At 47.3% G+C, this 22,454-nt stretch overlaps 1 protein-coding gene across 1 annotated transcript in view; it reads right to left on the bottom strand.

Moving 5' to 3' along the window:
• Window positions 1-10,373, bottom strand: part of LEMD1 (LEM domain containing 1) — a 28,465-nt gene extending 18,092 nt beyond the window's left edge. The window contains exons 1-3 of the mRNA XM_070396611.1: window positions 10,292-10,373; window positions 9,124-9,243; window positions 6,074-6,144 (exon numbers count right to left, since the gene is read on the bottom strand). Coding sequence (XP_070252712.1) covers window positions 6,074-6,144; window positions 9,124-9,243; window positions 10,292-10,373 — 273 coding nt within the window. The remainder of the gene's footprint in view (window positions 1-6,073; window positions 6,145-9,123; window positions 9,244-10,291) is intronic.
• Between the last annotated feature and the right edge of the window lie 12,081 nt (window positions 10,374-22,454).

The following is a 22,454-nucleotide window of genomic DNA, read 5'->3' as shown; positions in this document are numbered from 1 at the left end:
ATGTGAATTTCCTTATTTGGAGTGTTATTCTGTGTACATGTAGAAAAGTGTCCTTGGGAGGTAGGCAGAATGCATGCCAGAGAACTGAGGGGCTTCATGTCTACAGCTTGCTCTCAAATCATTCAGAAAGACACAGCACACACACACACACACACACACACACACACACACACACAGCAAATGTGGTAAAAAGGTAACAATTAATCTGGGTAAAAAGAATATGGGAATTCTTTGTACTATTACTTGCAACTTTTTCTAAGTGTGAAGTTGTTTTTTAAAATGTTTAAAGAGCCGAAACCGGTTTGGCTCAGTGGATAGAGCGTCAGCCTGCAGACTGAAAGGTCCCAGGTTCGATTCCGGTCAAGGGCATGTACCTGGGTTTCGGGCACATCCCCAGTGGGAGATGTGCAGGAGGCAGCTGATTGATGTTTCTAACTCTCTATCTCTCTCCCTTCCTCTCTGTAAAAAATCAATAAAATATATTTTTTTAAAAAATGTTTAAAGAGGCAAAAGAAAGAAGAACTTAAGTATCAGACTAAGAAAGGAGTCCTATATACCAGGAGGGCACATATGATTTTTTTAAAAGCTTGGTCTCCTTCACTAAGTGCACGGCACTTCCAGAGAATAATTTTTAATTGCATCTGTATATTTAATTATGCAAGTATATCTGCAGGCACTCTGATAAATCACAGTCTGTAGAGCTCAATACTAAAAATTTAGCTTCCATTATATTATTTTCCACTTAAATACAATACTAAAAATTTAGCTTCCATTATATTATTTTTTGCTTTGTATTGCAGATGACTAAATATCATGCTTTTTGTATAATAGGAATATTAATGGTAGTAATAGTTCTTATTTGTACTTTGACAGCTCTTACTATGTACCATCACTACTCTATTTTATATACTTTAACTTAATCCTCATAACACGTTCTGAAGTAGAGACTATTGTTATCTTTGTCTATAGATGAGGCGCTAAGAGATAGACAGGTCAAGTGTCTTGTCCAAGTTAGTGGCAGAGCTGGAATTTGAACCTAAGCAGCCTGTCTCTAGAGCCCCATTTTTTTAAATTATATTTTTATTGATTTCAGAAAGGAAGGGAGAGAGAGAAACATCAATGATGAGAGAGAATCACTGATTGGCTGCTGCCTCCTACACGCCCCACAATGGGGATTGAACCCGCAACCCAGGCATATGCCCTGACCAGGAATCAAACCCTGACCTCCTGATTCATAGATCGGTGCTCAACCACTGAGCCACGCTAGAGTCCATATCTTTGATACACATATTCGGTGTTTCAAGAGCTCATTTTTAAGTTTCTTCAGGACAGGAACAAGAAGGTCTAGCACAACGCCCTTTATTTCATAAATAGCTGTTAACTCACAGGCTGGAAGCTCTGTTGCAACCCTTCCCTGGATGGTCATCAATTCACTGTGACCTAAGCATTGTCTCTCAAGAGAATACATTAAGGCATGTCCCAAAGACAAAAGAATGGTACAGAATAGGAAACCAGAAAAAGGAAGATCATCACCATCAACACAGGACAAAAGTTCCTTTCAGTTCATCCAACAGGGACTGAGTAATCTCTCTCTCTCTCTCTCTCTCTCTCTCTCTCTCTCTCTCTCACACACACACACACACACACACACACACACTCGCCTGGCTTTGAATTAAATGGAGAAGTTTCAAAGACATAGGCTTACCATCAACATTTACAACCTAGAGCAAAAGTTCTTGGACAGGGGGTGGGAATAGGGGCTGATGGAAAAGGCAGATTCCTAGGGCCAGACCCACAGAACACATTTTGAGAAAATCCTAGGAGAATATGTATGATAAGTGGCCAGATGAGGAAAGAGTATCCCAGGCTGGGAGAACAGAATGAACATTGATTCTAGCAGGAAAGAGCATGTCTTGTCTGGGGATGAGTAAGGAAACACCCGGAAGGGGCCCGGGGTGCTCAGGGGCACCCCTCCAGGGCCAGCCGCCCTCTGCATGCAGCAGCCCCCTGCAGACGGGTATGCACGTGCAAACACTTCAGCTCTTGGGACCACGCCCAGCCCAAACCCGGGTGACTAGATGCCCTGGTTTGCCAGGACAGTTCTGCTTTATTCCTGTTATCCCAGCACCCCTTCTGGTTAGTGTCCCTGTTCACTTTCAAAAGCATCCTGTTTGTAGTGATAAATGGCATGGTCACCCGAGCAAACCCCACTTTGTGCAGCCTGACATAGTAGATCCTTCTGCCTCCCTGCCATTCCTGAATCCCATCTCTCCTCTTTAAAGGTTTTAGGAACCTGACTTACACACATTGGCTTCACTCCCTACTCCATCAATGGAAGCTTAAGCTGTGTCTCGAATCTATCTGATGAGAAGATCCCCAATTAAAAATATAATGACTTAGCTTTCTAAGTGACCTTAATCACCAAATCAAATAGGCTGCATACGTAATTTAATAAAATATATATGTACTAGAGGCCTGGTGCACAAAAATTTATGCACTCAGGGGGTCCCTCAGCCCGGCCTATGCCCTCTTGCAGTGTGGGACCCCTCAGAGGATGTCCACCCCAGTGGGGACCCTCACCTCATGGAGGTTTGGCCAGCCTGGGTGAGGGGCTGATGGCTGTTTTCAGGCTGGCCACACCCCCTTTAGGGTGGGGGGTCCCCACTGGGGTGCCTGGGCAGTCTGGGTGAGGGGCTGAGGTCCGTTTTCAGGCTGGCCAAGCACCCTAGCAACGTAAGCTCCCAGCCTCTCCTTTTTTTCTTTTTCTTTTTTAATTCTGGGATTTATTTACCTTCTATAATTGAAACTTTGTTGCCTTTAGTGGAGGCCTGCAGAAAGCTTGGCTTCCTCCATCGCCAGGGGCAACCCACTCCTGCTCCTCCAGCTCCGTGGCCATGGCTGGCTGAAAGCAGGTATCTGGGGTTTGTTTACCTCTTATAATTGAAACTTTGTTGCTTTCAGTGGAGCTCAGAGCTGGGCCATGGCAGGTGGGGAACCTTGGCTTCCTCCATCACTGGAGCAAGCTAGCCTCCTGCTCACTCCAGCTCCGTGGCTGCCGGCCGCCATCTTGGTTGGGTTAATTTGCATATAGTTGCTCTGATTTGCTTGTGGGCATGTCTTAAGGCATAGCAAAAGTACAGTCAATTTGCATGTTTGTCTTTTATTAGTATAGGATACCTAGCTAGTGTCACTCCGTTGGGCGTCATCCTGTACACTAAAAGGCTGTTGGTTGGATTCCCAGTCAGGCACGTGCCCCAGTTGCGGGCTTGATGCCCAGTAGGGGGCGGGCAGGAGGCTGCCATTCAATGTTTCTCTCTCCCTTTCCCTCTCTCGAAAAATCAATAAAAAAATCTTTTAAAAACAAATAAAACACACGTACAGTGTTAAAAAAAAAAAAAAAGTACCCAGAAATTGGCATAATCCAAATCTCAAGGTGATTTGTATTTCACTAGAAACCTACTGAAATGAGAGGAAAATATGTGTTCATTGATGTTTCAAAGAAATGTATAATACACCTTTCCGGGTACTTAGAGAACTGTTAGGTACGGACCAATGCTCTTAAGTAATTAAAGTCTATGGTGCCAGACAAGTGTCTCAATAAACACACTTTCTACTACCTTTTAACATGGAAATTTAAGTGCTTATTTACATTTACTTTCGGATTTAAAATTGAACAGATGTCTCCCGGCTCTTCTGAGAATCAAAATGGCTTATATAATCCTTCAGATCAAAACACTTTATGCCATCACAAACTTTCCATTTAATTCTATTGCCAATTCAAAATATTGATGTGGTTTTATTTCAGGTTTACGTAAAGCAACGCCTGGAGGACATTGGCCCCCACCTGCTGCATTTTCAATACTCAGGTTGCTTTTTCTCCTGTAAATGTCTTGGCAGGAACTAGACAAAAGGGTCTTCTGCAGAAACAAGGTCCATGTGAAAGATTTAAGAAATATCTTTTAGAAAGTTTGCTATCAGAATACTTTCATCAAACGTGAATTAGGTTCAGATGGAAAGCTAAAGTAACGATTTACTACAGGAATGTTTACCTGGGGTTTCTTTCATTCATTTAAACTCAACAAGTATTCTAAACACTACTAGACCATATTTTCAAGCTAACCTATGTGCCACTAGAGCTGTTTGGTAGACTTGATAAAGTGATCTTTGGGCTCCTGGCATGTGCAAAATCCTGTGACAGCTACTAAATGGGATAACATGCAATTTTCAGGGGACTAGACTTTGAGACATTGCTGACGTGATCACAGGATTTTAACAGGAAGAGAGATGGGGTGGGTGAAAGCATAAAAGGAATTCTAGGCATAAACAATGGTTGAGGCCAAGGTGCGTGGGGAGAGGTGTGAGAGGTGGAGAAACAGGTAAGTGTGCACTGGGTGGGATGGTGAGGGAGATAAGTGTTCAGGAGATCCTGGTGTCTCTTCCTGCTGGACAGTAAGCTTGCATCTTGTTTTGAAAGTTTCCAGGCAAATGAAAGACATAATGCAATCTCTGCTTGTAGATCTGAACTGGCATTGGTAAAGGTTGGAGGCAGAGGCCAATTAGGAAGGTATTGCTAGTGTTCGAACTAAAAAACAAACCCCAAAATAATACGGGTGCAAGCTGGGAAAGCAGCAGTGGGAAGAGAAAGGAGGGGTCGATTTTTGAAAATTGTAATTCAAATCCATAGGACGTGGCAACTGTTTGTATGTGAGGAGCTAGGGGGGTGGGCCTTCCAAGGTAGCGATGTGATTTCGAGCCTGGAGGGTGGGAAGGTGGTGGAACCATCAAGATAAACGGAGGCCGCAAATGCAGGTGGTGCTGGAGTGAGGTGCTGGGGTAACCACAGGAGAAGGATAAACAATCTATAGACCCATGAAATATCCTTAATGACAAGTGAGCGTTTGTGTGGCTCAGTTGGTTGGAGCGTTGTCCTGTGCACCAAAGGGTCATGGGTTCGATTCCTGGTCAGGGCACATGCCCAGGTTGTGGGTTCGATCCCCAGTTGGGGCACATACCAGAGCCAACCCATCAATGTTTCTCTCTCTCTCTCTCTCTCCCCCCCTTCTCCCTTCCTCTCTCTCTAAAACCAATAAAAACATGCCCTGGGGTGAGGGTGAAAATAAGTAAATAAACAACCATCAGCTGAGTGAGTGCAGGAAGGAGGGAAGGAGCTTTCCAGAAGGCAGGCCTGTGGCTCAGGAGAGAGGTCCTGCACGGAGGGGTATATGTGGAGTCAGGACACAGAGGTGGTCAGTGAATGAGACGACCCCGGGGAGCGACGCGGAGCAGGAAGCGAAGGGGCTGAAGACAGAGACCCCAGGAGCAATGCACAGTCAGGGCCCAGAAGCCAGAGTGAGGATGAGAACAGGCAGGGGGCAGAGGCCAGAACCTAGAGAGAGCAGAGTTGCCAACATGGAAGGAGGCAGGTGTCTCTAAATAAAGAGGGACCCAGCACAAGTCACTAGCGTTGCTATCGTGGAGTTTAGGGATTGGGTGAAAGCATTATGTGCCGTGTTCTATGCTAAGAGCTTCACCTGCCTTTCCCTCACACTCACCCTTGGGGGTAGGTCCTGCTAACTAAACGGTGAGAGGAGGTTCAGGTCCATTCAGTGACCTCCCCAGCGCCACACAGCTGGCCTGTGGAAGGGCACCCCGAAACCTGTTCGTCTCACACACTTGGCCAAGAACTCCAACAGGGCGGCGAGGGTAGGAGCCAGATCTCAGCGCCTGGGCAAGAGAAGGGGACAGGAACGCACACGTGTTCTGTGCTCCCTGTGGGTCTGGGACTGTGCTGGATGCTCTATGAATGTAGACACAGGTGGTGAACGCAGAGAGGGCGCGGCAGCTGGGGAGGAAAACGGGGTGGCTGCTATTCAGAGGGACTGTTACTCTGGGTCTCGTGCTAGAACCTCGTCATTGTTTCACAAAACAGAAACCTGCATTCAAATGAGCTTCTTTAAACTAGATTTCCCCGCCGCAACGGAATGTAGTGACCTGCTATTTCCTTACACATGAAACATGCTATTTCTTATATTTACTACGAGTACAAGTATCCATGCATTTGAATGGTACATACTTTTTGGGGTCCCTTCTTTTTTTCTGATGAGAGTATGATATTTCCTTTCAAAACGATAATGCCCCTCAGCTCTGGATCATGGGAAACACAAGGAAAATAGGCCATGAGGACATAGGAGCTAGCCACAAAAATCAGCACCACGCAGCGGAGTGGTGAATTCTGTTCATCACGGGGCAGAAGATACCTGGGAGGGGAAGAGGATTCACTCTGTCCTTCTGAGGCCTTTGTGGCCCTTATGGAACTCACCCAGGCCTTCCCCTGGGGGTCTGGGGGGGACCCTGTCAGGGAAGCTGTGGTGTTGGGGAGCCTCCGAGAGCAATGCATGCAGAGACCGAGTAGGGTGCTCTACTGGGCGGTTGCTTGCTGTCCAGTCATTGCCCCTTGGAGCCAGCGGTCAGCCTGGCGTATCTCTGAATGTCCACATAGGGCAGGAGAATGTCTTCTTCTGTATCCAGAGAAGGGGAGGCCAGACCTGTGCTCAGCTTCCAGGGCAGGGGAACCGCCAGGGCAGAAAGGTTGTTGTAGATCAGCCCTCGCCTCGGGCTGTGAGGAAGCTGTTTGATAAGCTTGGAGCAATCACTGCTCTTGAATATCAGCGAGCTTTTCATGAAGGGGATTTTAAATGAGCTCCCAAGTCAGAATAATTGGGAAGGTTGAAAGAAGGGCAGATCAGAAAGCTGTGCCCACCCGGTGCCAAAACAATGAATGAAAATGGGAAGAATGGAATCCACCCATTGTCTGGATGCCCTAAAACTGCTGCCCTAAAACTGCTGCCCCTCCCTCCTACACCAGGACTAGGTATTTCTGTGAAGTGCTCAAGGCTGAATCTCCACGGGACCCCCTTAGTTCCATGTCAACCCCTCCATTCTAATGGCACCAGGGTCTTTGAGGCCCCTCCAATGAGCAAGTTCAAATGTCTGATCCAGGCCAGTTTCTGAGAAGCAGGTTTTTGACTTGTACCCACCACTGGCCAGTGGCATCCTGCTCTGCATGACAAAGCTAGGACTGAGGCAGAACTCCCACCTCTGGCTTGATTGCCCATGGAGGGCTAGCATCAGGTGGACACAGCGTAAAGCAATGCAAAGTTTAAACCGAAGGACCCATTTTCTTCCAGCTCTAGCATGATTGGAAGAACCCAGGCATGTGCCCTGACCGGGAGTAGAGTCTGGTTCATCTTTCTTAATGTATGTGAAATCATTTAATGCAAAGAAAATAATTATCAGATTTATTACTGAGGCAAAGCAGAGGCTGAGACCTCAAAGGAGAACTGGAAATTATCTGTAGGAACTTCTGGTTTGCCACTCAACTGAGTCACTGAGAGCCTAAACTAGATGCTCCCTTTGTGGGGGCTGTGTGGAGGCCTGTGCTGGGACCCAGGGCAGCTTGGACTGAGACTAAGGCAGTGTTGCCCTGCCTTCCTCAGCGTCATGAGCAGTGAGTGCACACACTCTCCTCCCTGGAATCTTCGAGCCTGGCACTGCTTGTCCTCTGAGGGCTGGTCTCGGCCCTTCAGCTCCTTCCCAGGCAGGAAACAGAGGCAGCCCCAGGGCGGGGACAGGACTGTGAACACATCCCACATCCAGAAAGGGTCTGGGGCAGCCACCTGCCCTGAGGCACCCCCAGGACAACTGTCCTGCTGTCCTCTCTATGCCAGGCCAGCCATTCCAGACTCCTGGGGACGGCTCAGCACCCGTGCTACCTTTAATATTGCAGGGCATGTGTAGAGGGCCTCGGGCACTTATACTGTTTGTTGAACTATAAATTTGAACTATATGAAATTGCCATTGGGGGGGGGGGGGTGTCAATCAAACATGGTAAAAAAAATGTAATGTGTTTATTCTCACAATAGACATTGTGAGAAAAGTAGAGGGTATGTGGTGGTAAGAGCACACTTATGAGAGCCAGACCTGGGTTCAAGTCTCACTTCTATATCACTTTCATTCAACAAACACATCCTGCATTCCTGCTCTGGACGTGGGCCTGCCCTGGCAGCTGGACATGTAGTGCTGACGAAGACAGATGGGCCTTGCTCTTCATGGCACCTGTAGTGGAGGCTTATCTTCTGGAGCCACTTCCTAGCTCTGTGATGTTGGGCCCATGACTTGGCCTCTCTGAACTTCAGCTAAGTATTGTGAAGATTAAATGAGATGATGCAAGTTAGGCCGGAAATGCATTGGTGGCCTTTAAAAAATGGTACTTCTATTATTTTACTGTGGCTCATAGAGAACTCCTAGTAAATATTTACTGAATGGAAGAGCTTTGGGATGTACTGTGGGAATCTTTAAGTCTACCCCCTAAGAGCCTAAACTAGATGCCCCCACAGGTGAAAGGTGCACCTGGGCAGGGGCCCCTGTAGGGGAAGCACTTGCATCCCAGAGACCACCACTCCCCACCCACCTGGGACCTGGGAGAGACCAGCTGTCTGGTCTCTGAGAGTCAGGAGGGCAGTAGGCATAGGGAGGGAGAGTCTGGTTCATCTTTCTTAATGTGTGTGAAATCATTTAATCCAAAGAAAATAACTATCAGATTTATTGACTGAGGCAAAGCAGAGGCTGAGACCTCAAAGGAGACCTGGAAATTATCTGTAGGAACTTCTGGTTTGCCACTCAACTGAGTCACTGGCGTGAATATATACTAGTACATGGAGTTAAGCATTTCCTTTGCAGCCCAGGGGCCTATGTCCAGGCTTTGTGTGCAAACAGGCCATGTGGCTATCTCATTCATGCCGTTAAAAGTTGCGTAAGTCATGCTGGACAAGGTGTTAATAAGTGCAAAGTTGCCCTAGCCAGTTTGGCCTTGGCTCAGTGGATAGAGTGTTGGCCTGCGGACCGAATGGCCCCAGGTTCGATTGCGGCCAAGGGCACATGCCCAGGTTGTGGGCTTGATCCCCAGTGGGGAGTGTGCAGGAGGCAGCCAATCAATGATTCTCCCTCATCATTGAAGTTTCTATCTTTCTCTCCCTTTCCCTTCCTCTCTGAAATCAATAAAAATATATTAAAACTAATTATAAGTGCAAAGTTGCTATCGAGCAATATAGCCTCTAATGGTACCTTTCCTGTCTTCATAGTCTTGAGTTCTGTGCTGCTTTCCCGGTCCATTCATCATAAGTGCACAGGGAGATGAGACCAACAATTGCATTAACTTGTTTTCATACAGTTTTCTGGTGGAAGCTGAGGAAGAATGTGGAGAATAGATTAAGTTGTTCTGTTTGTATCTGGGATCTTACTGGGTTCAAGGTATTTCACAACTCAGAACCTTATTCTTTTTATTTAATATGTTTTTATTGATTTCAGAGAGGAAGGAAGAGGGAAAGAGAAATAGAAACATCAATGATGAGAATCATTGATCGGCTGCCTCCTGCATGCCCCACACTGGGGATTGAGCCTGCAACCCAGGCATGTGCCCTGACTGGGAATAGAACCATGACCTCCTGTTTCCTATGTTGAGGCTCAACCCCTGAGCCATGCCAGCCAGGCTCAGCTTCTTACTCTTTTTTTAAAAATATATTTTATTGATTTTTTACAGAGAGGAAGGGAGAGGGATAGAGAGTTAGAAACATCGATGAGAGAGAAACATTGATCAGCTGCCTCCTGCACGCCCCCTACTGGGGATGTGCCCACAGCCAAGGTACCTGCCCTTGACCGGAATCGAACCTGGGACCCTTGAGTCTGCAGGCTGACGCTCTATCCACTGAGCCAAACCGGTTAGGGCAGCTTCTTACTCTTATACTTACTTTATTAACTGTGTTTTTTACAATGAAGTGGACCCCACAGCTACTCAACTCACTCTGTCCCTTCCACAAACACTTCAGGTGAGGCCTCTATGAGTTAGCCACAGAGTCAGGCATTGGCTACATCTGAGAAGACTGACAAAGTTGTAACTCTATCTATGGGGACTATGGACAATACATACATGCATAGTTAGCACAGTGCACATACTAGGAATGAAAAAGAACCCAGGATGATATAATCAAGAGTAACTGGGGGAAAGAGATTATTTTTCTGTCTGACACCACACTTACTAATCTGTATGAAGTATCTGAGTGTATTTATCACCTCTTCCCTTCTTTAGGGTTTTTCTGCTTTTTAAAAAATTTTTTCCTATTTCTAGTTTAATGATTTTTATTGTATATGTTTCTTCCACTAGAAATACATTTAAATCTGGGAGGTAGTCTATGAGTCATAGATGACTAGTCTCTAATATTTGCTGCATACATACATAGAATCGGGCCAGGTGAAAATCCAAGCTTATTAAGTTCATTCTGTAATTCATAGTCACTCAGACATTTCACGTCCACCATGGTGATGGAAGTTTGGTCTCTTTGCTGATAGCGAGATCTCTGAAAGAGTAAAACATTAAGTTCATTAAGACAGTCTTCCAAGGAAGAACTAAAAGGTCACTAGTCCGCTCAAGTGTGTCCCAACTGAGCTCCCCAATCTTGGAGGTGCAAAGGCAAGAAAGAAAAAAATATCACCTTTTTCTGCTGTTTCTGCCACAAATCTATTCCAGATTTGTTTGCCTCGATGCAACGCTTTGGGTGGGTGTCACTTTCCTCCATGTTAGGGTTCAATTCTTTCTAACTTTTCTACTCAACTAATGTGAGGAAAATCTTTTGCCCAAAATGAACGAATGAACACATCTTCCTATTACTGCGTAGGAACTGAGAAAGACTCAAGTTCTGAGAAGATAAGAAGTTAATTAAATATGAAAGAGCTGAGAGCGATGTTTTAGTGAGTTAAATAGAAGTTATTTATCCCTGCCCGCCTTTTGATGAGAGTACAGAGCATTCAGATATTGCAAACAGTAGTAGTTTCCACACTTGTAATTTAACTCTGAATGTAGCAAGAGGGTCGTTTTTAATTAACCGCCAGCAGACTCTGTAATTGCTGAATTGGCATTTGAAAAAGTCAGCTGTTCATTCGCTGGCACGTGAATTGATTTATATAGATTTACGCAAGTCTCAATATGGCTCCCCTAACCTGCACAGCCTCACGTTCGACCAGTGTTATCCAGTTGATCCCTCTATCCCCCCAAAATGGCTCCTCTGCCCACTTAACAAAATCCCAACAGACAGACCCATTTGTCAAACCTTTTAACAGAGATTTTTAATTTAGGGGTTTATTTATTGTACCTCGTTTCTATCATGTTTCCAGGCTTTTTAATATCACAGTGAAAATGACTTCAAGACAATTACTCAGCATTGGAGGATCCGGACCAATTTTAAGTAATGACTTTGCCTTTATTGGTGATCAGTCAATGTCCAATTAGGAAGAACATTGTACGCAAGCTAGAAAAAGCTGTGAATTGTCATGCATACCAAGGTTGTTTGAGAACTCCTGGCTTAACAGGTCTCCACTTTTAAAGCTATACTCTGACCAGGGTCACACAGATGTTTTGTAAAGGTGTTCCCCCCTTTTCTGTACGTTTGAGAAGCTGAATTAACACGTTTAGGTCACTAGTAAACATCCTAATGTTAGGAAGGAAAAGGACAATGCGCTTCCATTGTTAATTTTTATGTATTTATTATTATTTTTTTTTACTGGAAGCTAGCTTAGGCAGATCCTGTGACATTTCCTCCAGAGAACAGCTGTCTGTTGTTTCGCCACCTTTCCAAAAATAACCTCCAAAAGAGCCCTCATCAATTTCAAGTGACACTAGACAATTGCCTAGAGGGAACCCACATATGGAAGAGGAATATTCAAATGGGATCCAACTGGATGATGAATCCACTTACCCCTTACATGGTTGTCTAAAGTCTGTGCAGTTGGGTTGGTTACTGAAGCTGGGTGAGTTTCACCCAAAGTTCCCACTAACAACCAACCCCTTTTTGCCTGTTGGATATTATGATAATCATAATACTGACAGTGTGACATCAATAACCTCCCTAGCAACAGGCTGATGTGAAAGTCTGAGGATTCATTTAACCCAGGTTCAAACAGAGGCGGCACTGGTTGACTTCATAGGCTGACCACCATGGTAAAATGCCCAGGGGTGCAGGGGCAGCGATCAGCATGCACGGGAAGTGAGGAGAAGGAGCTGCCACCACACCCAACGCTGCCAAGAAGCTGGGAAGATGAAGGAGAAATCAAATGTCAAGCATCTAGGCCATCCTAAGACCCACAGTAGCAGATGGGGAGTTTGGCCGTATCCTCTAGGGAAAATGAGAAAATGAAAGAAACCTGTATTAACTTGTTAAGGAATTGCTCATTTAAAAATAAGGATCCGGATAGAGTGCAGATAAATAATACGTTGCAGAATTGTGATGGTCTTGGTCATCCAAACTCCTATCTCATTTCATCCTCAGCACACTCCTGTGACAAGCCCGGGACAGACAGCATCAACGTTGCAGGAGGCCAGTTCTTGTTGCTGCTTTAGTTTCTTTAAGGATATAGATCCCTTGGACTATTAGCACGAGTTTGCTGAGACAATCGTGCAAGACAAATTAGGCTGAAACAAGCATTGCAAGACAAAATGTAACGTTGGGAAAACACTAATTAAACATTAATTAATGCCTTAATTAAATACCAGGGATCGGAAGGAGTCATCCGAAAGGGGTTAGGGGGACAGTGGAGCCAGCCCGACGGGAGCCAAATCCCAGCCTGTCTCTTTCCAGCTGGGTGACGGATGCCAAGCAGGGGAAGTTACTAAACTCATTGTCCCCTTGGCTTCATCTGCAATGGGGATGACAAGGGTACCCACCTCCCAGGGCTGTTACGTGCATGTAATGAGTTCTACCACGCAGCAAGCACTCATTATTCCTATGCCGTAGCCTCAGAGAGATTCCACATCCAGCCTCTTCTTCAGGGGGCTCCGCTCTATTTACACTTACCCGTGGGACCCTATCGTTTCTATACTTTCCCGATGCTGGGAAAGGACTGAGCACCTTTGGGTGCATGATCAGGGAGGCTCCTTGAGTGATCCAAGCTGAGGCTCTGTGGTAGGCCATTAGACAGACATGAGCAGAGCAAGGACGATGGGCCAGGTACAGAAGGTCATCAGGATGGAAGCCCCTGGTACCTAGCAATGGGCAAAACTGGGAAAACAAGACCCCCCCATCCTGAAAGGACACACCTGGGAAGCTGCTGGATATTCCGAGAGCTCCAGATAAACACTCTCAGGTCAAAGGACCCAGTGTGCTCTCTCTCTCTCTCAAGAGCACACCCTCACCTTTCTCGTCCTCCTCCTCTTCCTCCCCACCCTCCTGAGCTCTAAGGGTCCCTTCTTTTGCCTCTGTAACTTGTTTCCTGAGCCCATGTCTTCGACCACTCACTTCTTCTAGCTCTGAGAAATAAACTTTCTCTTATAGTTTGAGCCTTGCCTCAGAATTCTTTCTTAGCCAGAACTCAAGTACTGAGGTTGCTGAACAGAGGTCTGGTCTGACTCCACCGGTCTAACACCTGGTGCCATTTCGCCGCCAACAGTTCCAAGAGCCATGGCTCAGTTTCCCAACAAACATGTAATACACGCGTTTGCCAACACCCAAACATGGGATGCACCAGGCAAAGACTTTGGAAGGTGACACATTTGTTTCCATCAAAGCAAATACATGATAGGCTTGGGTTATTAGGATGCGCAAGCATTTTGTTTACACTTCCCAGAATTGCTTTACATAAAAAAAGCAGACAGCAGGTGGAACCCCTTCCATTTAAGCAGTTAAAATATTGGAATGAAACAGGCGTTTCTAAAATAATTTTTGGTCAGACCTCTGGGGATTATAACAAGCGAGGTTGACAAAGGATTCAATCAGATGCTCTCTTTGGGTGGAGCCCTCTATTATGTGCAAACTACTCTGTCTGAGGTAATTCTCTTCAAGATCCCCCACCAGCACATCCATGGCTCTATTCTCAGCATTATCCTGTTTCAGAATTCCTGTACTCTGCCTGACTGGCATGGCTCAGTGGTTGAGCGTTGACCTATGAACCAGGAAGTCAAGGTTCGGTTCCTGGTCTGGGCACATGCCCGGTTTCGGGCTTGATCCCCAGTGTGGCGTGTGCAGGAGGCAGCCGATTAATGATTCTCTCTCATTGATGTTTCTCTCTCTCTCCCTCTCCCTTCCTCTCTGAAATCAATAAAAATATATTTTTTTAAAAATGATTCCTGTACTCTGCAGGATGCTAAAATATTCGGTTTTGATGTTTACAGCCCCATTTCCCTTGGTTTTACCTGTGAAGTCTTGGGCATTAGCTTGTTTTTTATTTCCTCCCGGGCTGCAAAGACATTTTATTCCAGTTCTTGAGGGAAGTTTTAATTGCCAATCGACTAGGTATTCAACATGATAAGGTATCTAAACCCTGAGAGCTTCCTCCTTTCATTAAAATGTGGATCCAATTTCTTTTCCCTTAATGCCACATGCTGTTATTAAACTGAAATAACGGAAATAGTAAAAGCCAGATGTCACTTCAGTCTCAGGTTTGATGCGGGGCACAATTTCCTCTCCTCAAGTTCAATCTGCGTTATTTACTCACCCCATCCTCTGGAAGAATGCACAATTTAAATGTAAATGCAATTTACATAGGGGAGCAGATAGTAGATTTGCAGTTTCAATTGCCAAAGAACCGTTTGCAAAGGGGGAAATCAGCTAGAGCAAAGATCAGCAGCTGCCAGGCTGAAGTCCCATCACTTGCCATTCTCCTGTGACTTTCCTCCTGAAGCCACCTGCCTCCCAGCCTCAGCCAGGCAGGAGGAAGGAAGTGGGGGAACTCTGGCATCTTCCCAGATAGTTCAAGGAGCATGGACTGTTGACTGGGGGAGAAAAGAGAAAGTTGGGGTTTCAACGAGCTGATCTGCTTGGCATCCTTGTTGAAATCATTAACTGACCAATTTCTTTCAAGAAATATTGATTGCCTGGCTGGTGTGGCTCAGTGGTTGAGCACCAATCCAGGAACCAGGAGGACACAGTTCAATTCCCGGTCAAGGCATGTGCCCGGGTTGCTGGCTCGATCCCAGTAGAGGGTGTGCAGGAAGCACTAAATCAGTGATTCTCTCTCATCATTGATCTCTCTCTCTCTCTCTCTCTCTCTCTCTCGCCCTTCTCTCTCTGAAATCAATAAGAAACATATTTTAAAAATAAAAATAAGATCAATAAAAACATATTTTTTAAACAGGAAATATTGATTGATCATCTCCTGTGGAGCAGACATTATACTTGGCCTAAATTAGGGAGAAAGCTATAGTCCTTTCAAGGAGCTCATTGTCTCCTTAAAGAGAAAAGAAAACAAATAATTACAAGAAAATAAGCTGTTAACGGGAGCCCAGACTTGGAAGCCCCTAGGGTTTGAAGGTTTCATTTAGGCTGAGACTTCCAGAATGGGCAATAGTTTGCCCTATAACAGGGGGCTTGGGACAGCCATTCTAGGAGTGTGGTGAGCAAGAGAGGAAATGGGCCAGGTGAGTAGGTTGGAGCCAATTTGGGAAGGATCCTGCTAAGGATTCTCCAGGCACATTTGAAAATGTATAAGCGGGACATGACATGATTAAATATGTCTGACACTGGGTGGAGAATTATGTGTTCATGCATTTGATACAGTTGAGGCTTGATTCTGAATGGAGAATGAGTTGGTAAGACAGAGTCTGGAAGCTACTTGGGGACGTTATTACACAGTCCACAAAAGAGTTGTTTCAGACTTGGACCCGACCAGTTTGGAGAAGGACTGGAGAGGAAGACACACGATTCATGAGTGATTTAGGAGCCGGAATCGCCAGGACGGGATGCCTGATTACATGGTTCCTCTTCACTTCACTTGCACAGGCCCCACCTCGATCTAAATCTTTTGTCTTAGCCACGAGCCTGCTTACACCAGGAGCCATATGGAGTTTGGTCTACACAGCACTGACCCTTAAGAAATTATTCCGCCCTCCTCTAGTCAGCCCTCGATTGTGCACACGATTTGAAGGCAGCAGCGATGCAGCTAATCCACAGCACTCTTCTATTTGGCTCTGGAATTAATTACACCTTTTAGAGCAAATTTGCCTTCTTAATTAATCTTTCTTAGGCTAATATTAAAATTAACTAATATTCTCTGAGCCCATGACAGCTGGGCAGGGGAAGGAGGGAGCCGGGGAGGGGAGGGTAAAGCCACTCCACATTACAGTTCGGTGTGGATCATCCATGGAGGCCACGGTGGAGCTGGGTCTGGCCCTTGGAGAGGTGGCTGCATAACTAGAAACTCAGATCCCGTGGGAGCTCCGTGACTGAACACCTGCCGCGTACCAAGCGCCCTGCTCAGACTGAACGGAGATAAATAAAGCAGAGTGTCTGCTCTCAAGGAGCCACCCATATAATGTGGACAGCGGATGAGTGAGCAGATCATTTAATCAAATGCAGTGAGGGTTCTGGCAGAAGCTTCTCCTTAAGAGACTAAGGCATGGCCCTGGCCAGGGTGGCTCAGTTTGTTAAGTGTAGTCCCGGCACCAAAGGTTGTTGTTCAATTCCCAGTCTGGGCATGGCCCCTGGTCCGGGTGCATGTGGGAGGCAAATGATCAATGTTTCTCTCTCTCAAATCAATAAAAAATATTTTTTGAAAGAGAAAGAGAGAGAGAGAGAGAGAGAGGCCCTGGCCGGTGTGGCTCAGTTGGTTGGGTGTTGACCTGTGCAAAGAAAGGTTGCCAGTTCAATTTCTGGTCAGGGCACGTGCCCAAGTTTCAGACTCAATTCCCGGTGAGGGGGAAGTAGGGGGCAGACCTAAGAGCAGGTAGGGTCTGATAGGCAGGAAGCCAGAAGGAGGAGGATGGGCATTCTAGGCAAGGACACATTGTGAACAAAGGGAGGGAGGAATTGGGACCAGACTAGGCTTCTGCAACGGGTTTACTTTAGATAAGTGGATGGATATGGTTGAGCCAGGAGCCCCAGGATTTCCTAGGTCCCTTCTACCTCCAGAAGCCTCCCATTCTGGGGCCCTCTGATGCCAATGATGGCTTGTGAGTACCCCCCTCCCCCCTCCCGCCCCGCCCCGCCTCGGCCCCAACAACAACAACCAGGCCTCTGACAGAAGGTGCTCATGGATAACAGCAGAGCCATCAGGAAGACTAATCTGACCTGCAGGGCAAGATGCATTACAGGGGTGGGGGTGCCAGCAGGGAGGCAGCGAGGGAGATGGGTGGGTCCTTCCCCTTGTCTCCCTGTGAGATGATAGTGAATGCAGCAGAGGGGATGCAGGGAGGCTTTGGATGGTTCAACCAGAAGAACCTTGAGAGGCCAGAGCAGAGTGGTTAGCAGCACAGACTCCAGGACCAGACTGCTCCATTTGCATCCCAGACCTGTCGCTGACTGTAAGCTCTGTTCCCTGGGCCCGGCTTCCACATCTGTAGAAGGGGAATCCTACATAATGAAAGGGTAATATGCAAATTGACCCTAACAGTGGAACGACCAGAACAACTGCTTGACCAGTCACTATGGAGCGCACTGACCACCTCTCAGTCCCTTTCCCCGGCTGGCAGGCTCCATTGCCCAGTGGTGAACGGGGAACTGGGCGGGGGGGGGGGGGGGGTGGTGGGATGCGAACGGTGCCAGGTTAATGGCCCTGACCCACCTGTCCCCACACACACAGAGGGCAACCCACAGTGGGGGCGGGGCCAGTGAGCAGGTGGAACAGCTAACCACTTGGTCCCTCCCCCTAGCTAGCAGGCTCCGATCACCCAATGGCAAACGGCGGAACTGGGGGTGGGGAGAGGGGGGAGGGAAGGGGCTCGCTGCCAGCAGCCGGGGAAGATGGCCCTGATCACAGGCCAGGCCTAGGGACCGTACCTACACATGAATTTCATGTGCTGGGCCTCTAGTATAATAATAATCGTGCATTCTTCCTGGAATTGTTGAGGATTGAGTTCATGCATCTCAAGTGTTTAAAACACTATCTTCAGTAAGTGCCCATGGTAACTGCTTTCAAGTGTGAGCTGTGATAAGCCTCATTTCAAAATCGTGGCCGTAGCGTCCTAACCCAGAGTTCTTGGTGGGGAGGGGACACAGGTGTCCTCACCTCATTTAGTACCATAGCCCACCTTTCCCTGTGAACTCAGGGAAACTGAGAGTAGCTTGTCCTCCTACAAAGACTGGTCAGGGATCTGCTTTTCCTCTAAGGAACATGTGGAAGAGAGAAAAAGTACTGGAGGGAGTGGGAGTATTGTTCAGTATAAGGAGCAACTAAATTTAATGAGAGACTAGATAAAGCAAGTTGGAGAGCGCATGGGACATCCATTCCTGTCCTTAAACCAGGATCGGTGAATTCCATGGCTTAAAGGAGACGCTGTACCATGACCAAAGTGGAAGCAAAAGAAAAAAAGTGAGAGCATTAAATGAAGCCAAGAATGAAGTGACAAGAGCTGGAATCCCTAAAGAGCTATATACTAGTAGACCTTTATTGTACATGCAGGGAAATCTCCAACATGACCCAGCTTTTTAGCAGCCACACACAAAAAATCTACCATTCCATACTCATAAAATGAAAACAAAACAAAGTTAGGCTCCAGGGCAGCGGTTCTCAACCTTTGGGTCCCGATCCCTTTGGCGGTCGAACGACCCTTTCACAGGGGTCGCCTAAGACCATCCTGCATATCAGGTATTTACATTATGATTCATAACAGTAGCAACATTACAGTTATGAAGTAGCAACGAAAATAATTGTATGGTTGGGTCACAACATGAGGAACTGTATTTAAAGGGCCAGAAGGTTGAGAACCGCTGCTCTAGAGAATCTAACCATTCCTGATACTTGAAGCGTGGATGTGTCTTGGAGATCCCCTGAGTATGCAAAGCAATGGGGTAACTGGCAAGGGGCAGGGGCCAGTTGGTGAAGGGCCAGAAGCATGACAGGGAGCCCTCCGGCTTTATCCTGAGGACGGTGGGAGCCATTGAAGGTTTATGGTGTTTTTGGTTTTCATAATCTTTAAACTCAATTTATTTTAAACACTTTCAGGCTGAAGTGAATTATCAAGTGAAACGGAAGTATAATGAAACCCATACCTACCCTTCACTCTGTTTCAACAATTGCCAATAGTTGCCTGTGACCAAAGGGCTTTGAGCATGGGTGGTGATATGATGATATTCGTATTTGAAAAAGATGCTATGGAAAGAATAATAGGAGTGCACAGGACTGGGCACAAGAATATCATTAAGTTGTAGCAAACCATTCATTCATTAACTCATTCATTTATTCATTCAACAAATATTTCCTGACACTGTTCTTAGTCCTGAATTAAGAATAAATAAAGCAGCCGAACCGGTTTGGCTCAGTGGGTAGAGTGTTGGCCTGTGGACTCAAGGGTCCCGGGTTCGATTCTGGTCAAGGACATGTAGCTTGGTTGCAGGCACATACCCAGTAGGGGGTGTGCAGGAGGCAGCTGATCGATTTTTCTCTCTCACTGATGTTTCTCTCTATCCCTCTCTCTTCCTCTCTGTGAAAAAACAATAAAACATATATTTTTTAAAAAGCAGATGGGGTTCTTGGCCTCCTAGAGCTTACATCTTTGGAGAGAAAAGCAGACAAACAAGCAAATTAAGTGAATGAGAGAGAACGTTTCAGAGCGTGATCATGTGACAGAGAAGAAGTTGGGAGGCAGAGGTCTAATTTAGATTGGGTGGTCATGCTTGTGTTCCTGAATCCAGAAGGTCAGGATGGCTGGAGCAGCAGGAGCGAGAGCATAGTAGAGATGAGAAGGGAGAGGCCAGGTGAGAAAGGAGGATGGCCTGGCCTACCGTCATGGTAGTGGTGGCGGTGGGGATGGAGAGCAGTAGATTTGAGGGAGATTTGAGAGGGAGAACCCACAGGATTTAGTGATCGATCAAATGCGGAGTAGAGAGTTGGGGGTGTCCAGGATGATTCTCTGGCCTGAATCAAAGGATGATTACCTAGGTGGACAGAGACAGGAAAGAGGGGTCATGGGAAAAGCCCAAACTCCCAGGTGGCCCCCTCACAGCCTTTCAAAGTGAAGGCCTGGCAAAGTGAAGCCAATTCACCTACCAGCCCCAGTCCAGAAACCAACTATCTATGCAGCTTCCAGATCAGACAGTTGTTGAGGGCAATGCCACGTGATCATCACCATGCCCCTGGTTCTCCAAAGCTGACACCACAGCCACCTCCAGCCATGGAGCTAGTACGGAGGGCCACTGTGGGTCCAGCTGTGCAGTGGAGGAGATAAAGGAGATGCCCCACTATTTAAAACAGTCGTGGGCTCTAACCGGTTTGGCTCAGTGGATAGAGCATCAGCCTGTGGACTGAAAGGTCCCAAGTTCAATTCCAATCAAGGGCATGTACATTGGTTGCGGGCACATACCCAGTAGGGGGTGTGCAGGAGGCAGCTGAATCGATGTTTCTCTCATCGATGTTTCTAACTCTCTATCCCTCTCCCTTCCTCTCTATAAAAAAATCAATAAAATATATATATATATTTATATTTTATTGATTTTCTACAGAGAGGAAGGGAGAGAGATAGAGAGTTAGAAACATCGATGAGAGAGGAACATCGATCAGCTGCCTCCTGCACATCTCCCACTGGGGATGTGCCCGCAACCCAGGTACATGCCCTTGACCGGAATCGAACCTGGGACCTTTCAGTCCGCAGGCCGACGCTCTATCCACTGAGCCAAACCGGTTTCGGCTAAAATATATTTTTTAAAAAAACAGCCTTGGGCCTAGCCATGTGGCTCAGTGGTTGAGCATTGACCTATGAACTGGGAGGTCATGGTTCTGTTCGATTCCCAGGCAGGGCACATGCCTGGGTTGCAGGCTCGATCCCCACTGGGGGATGTGCGGGAGGCAGCCGATCAATGATTCTCTCATGATTGACATTTCTATCTCTTTCTCTCCCCCTCTCCCTTCCTCTCTGAAATCAATAAAAATATCTATATAAAAAACAAAACAGCCTTGGGGGTGGGGTTGGGGGTGGGGTGCAATCATTGAGCTGAATCAGAGGAATTTGGTATTCACAGTGATGTTTTCATCATGATAGCAGGGTCCTTGGAAGCCATGTCAGTGTCTCATGCCATTTGGGGGCTTGGCTCATCTCAATGCCCCCATCTCACGTGGCTGCGAGGACTGAGATTCAAAAGGAGCAGGATTTTGCTGAAGGACAATATGCAGGCCTGGAGGGTGGGGGGGTCAGGAATTAGAGCACTTCTGGGCCCGCAGCCTGTGACTGCTGCCTGGTGCAGATTTATTAGAAGGGACACAAAAGGTGGCCTGTGAAGATAGCTGGGGTGGGGAGAAGGAAGATGCTCCCAAATGCAATCCGGACAGGAGACCACAATGGCCAGGACAGGCATTGTTTCTGGGACTGTCTCCTCCATCTCCTTTGCCTGGTTCTTAGCTGTGATCTGTCCTTGCAGCATCTTGCTCCACAAGAGCATTTCCCCCCAGCGGTGCCTTTGTGGGGAGGGAGGGAGCAGGGGACAGGGACGGGCATTCGGGGTCATTGTCTGGGATTGAATCCTGGACAGCAGGAGGCTGCTGGCTCTGCTTCCGCAGCCCTGTCATCTGTCACCCAGAGAGGGCAGCGGCAGCCGGCTGCGGACTGCCTAATGAAGACAGAGAGGTGGTTCCGGCTGTGCACAGGTGCCGCTTCCCCATTAGCAGAGGTGACATTCCGAAACACTACTCATTACAGAGCAGACATTGGACAGGGCTGGGACACATATTGATGACAGCAGGGCCAGCCAGCGTCTGTCTCAAATCCCACTGCCCCCGAGAGAGCCAGCAAGAGCTAGAAAGAAGCTAGAAAGAAGCGTCATGACTGTCAAACCAGCAGGCCCCTCATTGGGTGGGGGTGGGGGATGTTAATTCTCGACATTCCTGATATTTAGAGCTAAGTCATTCTCTCCACTGCGTGTGGACCAAGGGTCCTCAGCTTCAGCCCACTGAACATTGGCCAACTCCTGCCCTCCCGGAAAGGCTGATGGTGTGGATGGCTGTGTGGGGGTGGGGAGCTGGTCCTCCAAATCACACCTGCATCTGGAGCCCAGGAAATCTTGCATTAGAGATGGAATGGGCCCGGGTCGCAGCTGGGAGGGGTGGAGTTAGGCTACGGAGAACTTCCAGAGGGAGGGTCGTCAGGGACGGGCCAGGCGTGGAATCTCCTTTCCGGCAGGCGGTGCACACAGGGCGGATCCCCACCTTAGCTAGTGTGGGATGCCCGTTGCCCTGGAGACCAGGACGGCCAGGAACCCCAGGAACCGCAGGCAGGCTGGCGCCAAGTTTGCGCAGGTCCCAAAGTCAGGAGCAAAGGGGCCACAGGAAGAGGCAGTGGTCCCCGAGCGCGCACACAGCCGGGTACAGCCACTGCGCCCACAGCCCCCATGCAGCCTGCACCCCGCAGCAGGGCGCCCTCCCCCGCTCTGCCGATTGTAAACCCGCAGCAGACAGAACTTGACTTAAAAATAACTATTTTGACAGTT

This window comes from Myotis yumanensis, unplaced genomic scaffold (genome assembly GCF_028538775.1).
Source record: "Myotis yumanensis isolate MYYU_CA2020_CCGP unplaced genomic scaffold, mMyoYum1.0.hap1 SCAF_17, whole genome shotgun sequence".
In the NCBI taxonomy this organism is placed as follows: Eukaryota; Metazoa; Chordata; class Mammalia; order Chiroptera; family Vespertilionidae; genus Myotis; species Myotis yumanensis.
Note: the sequence above shows the minus strand (reverse complement) of the source record. Positions and strands in the feature narration are given on the sequence as shown.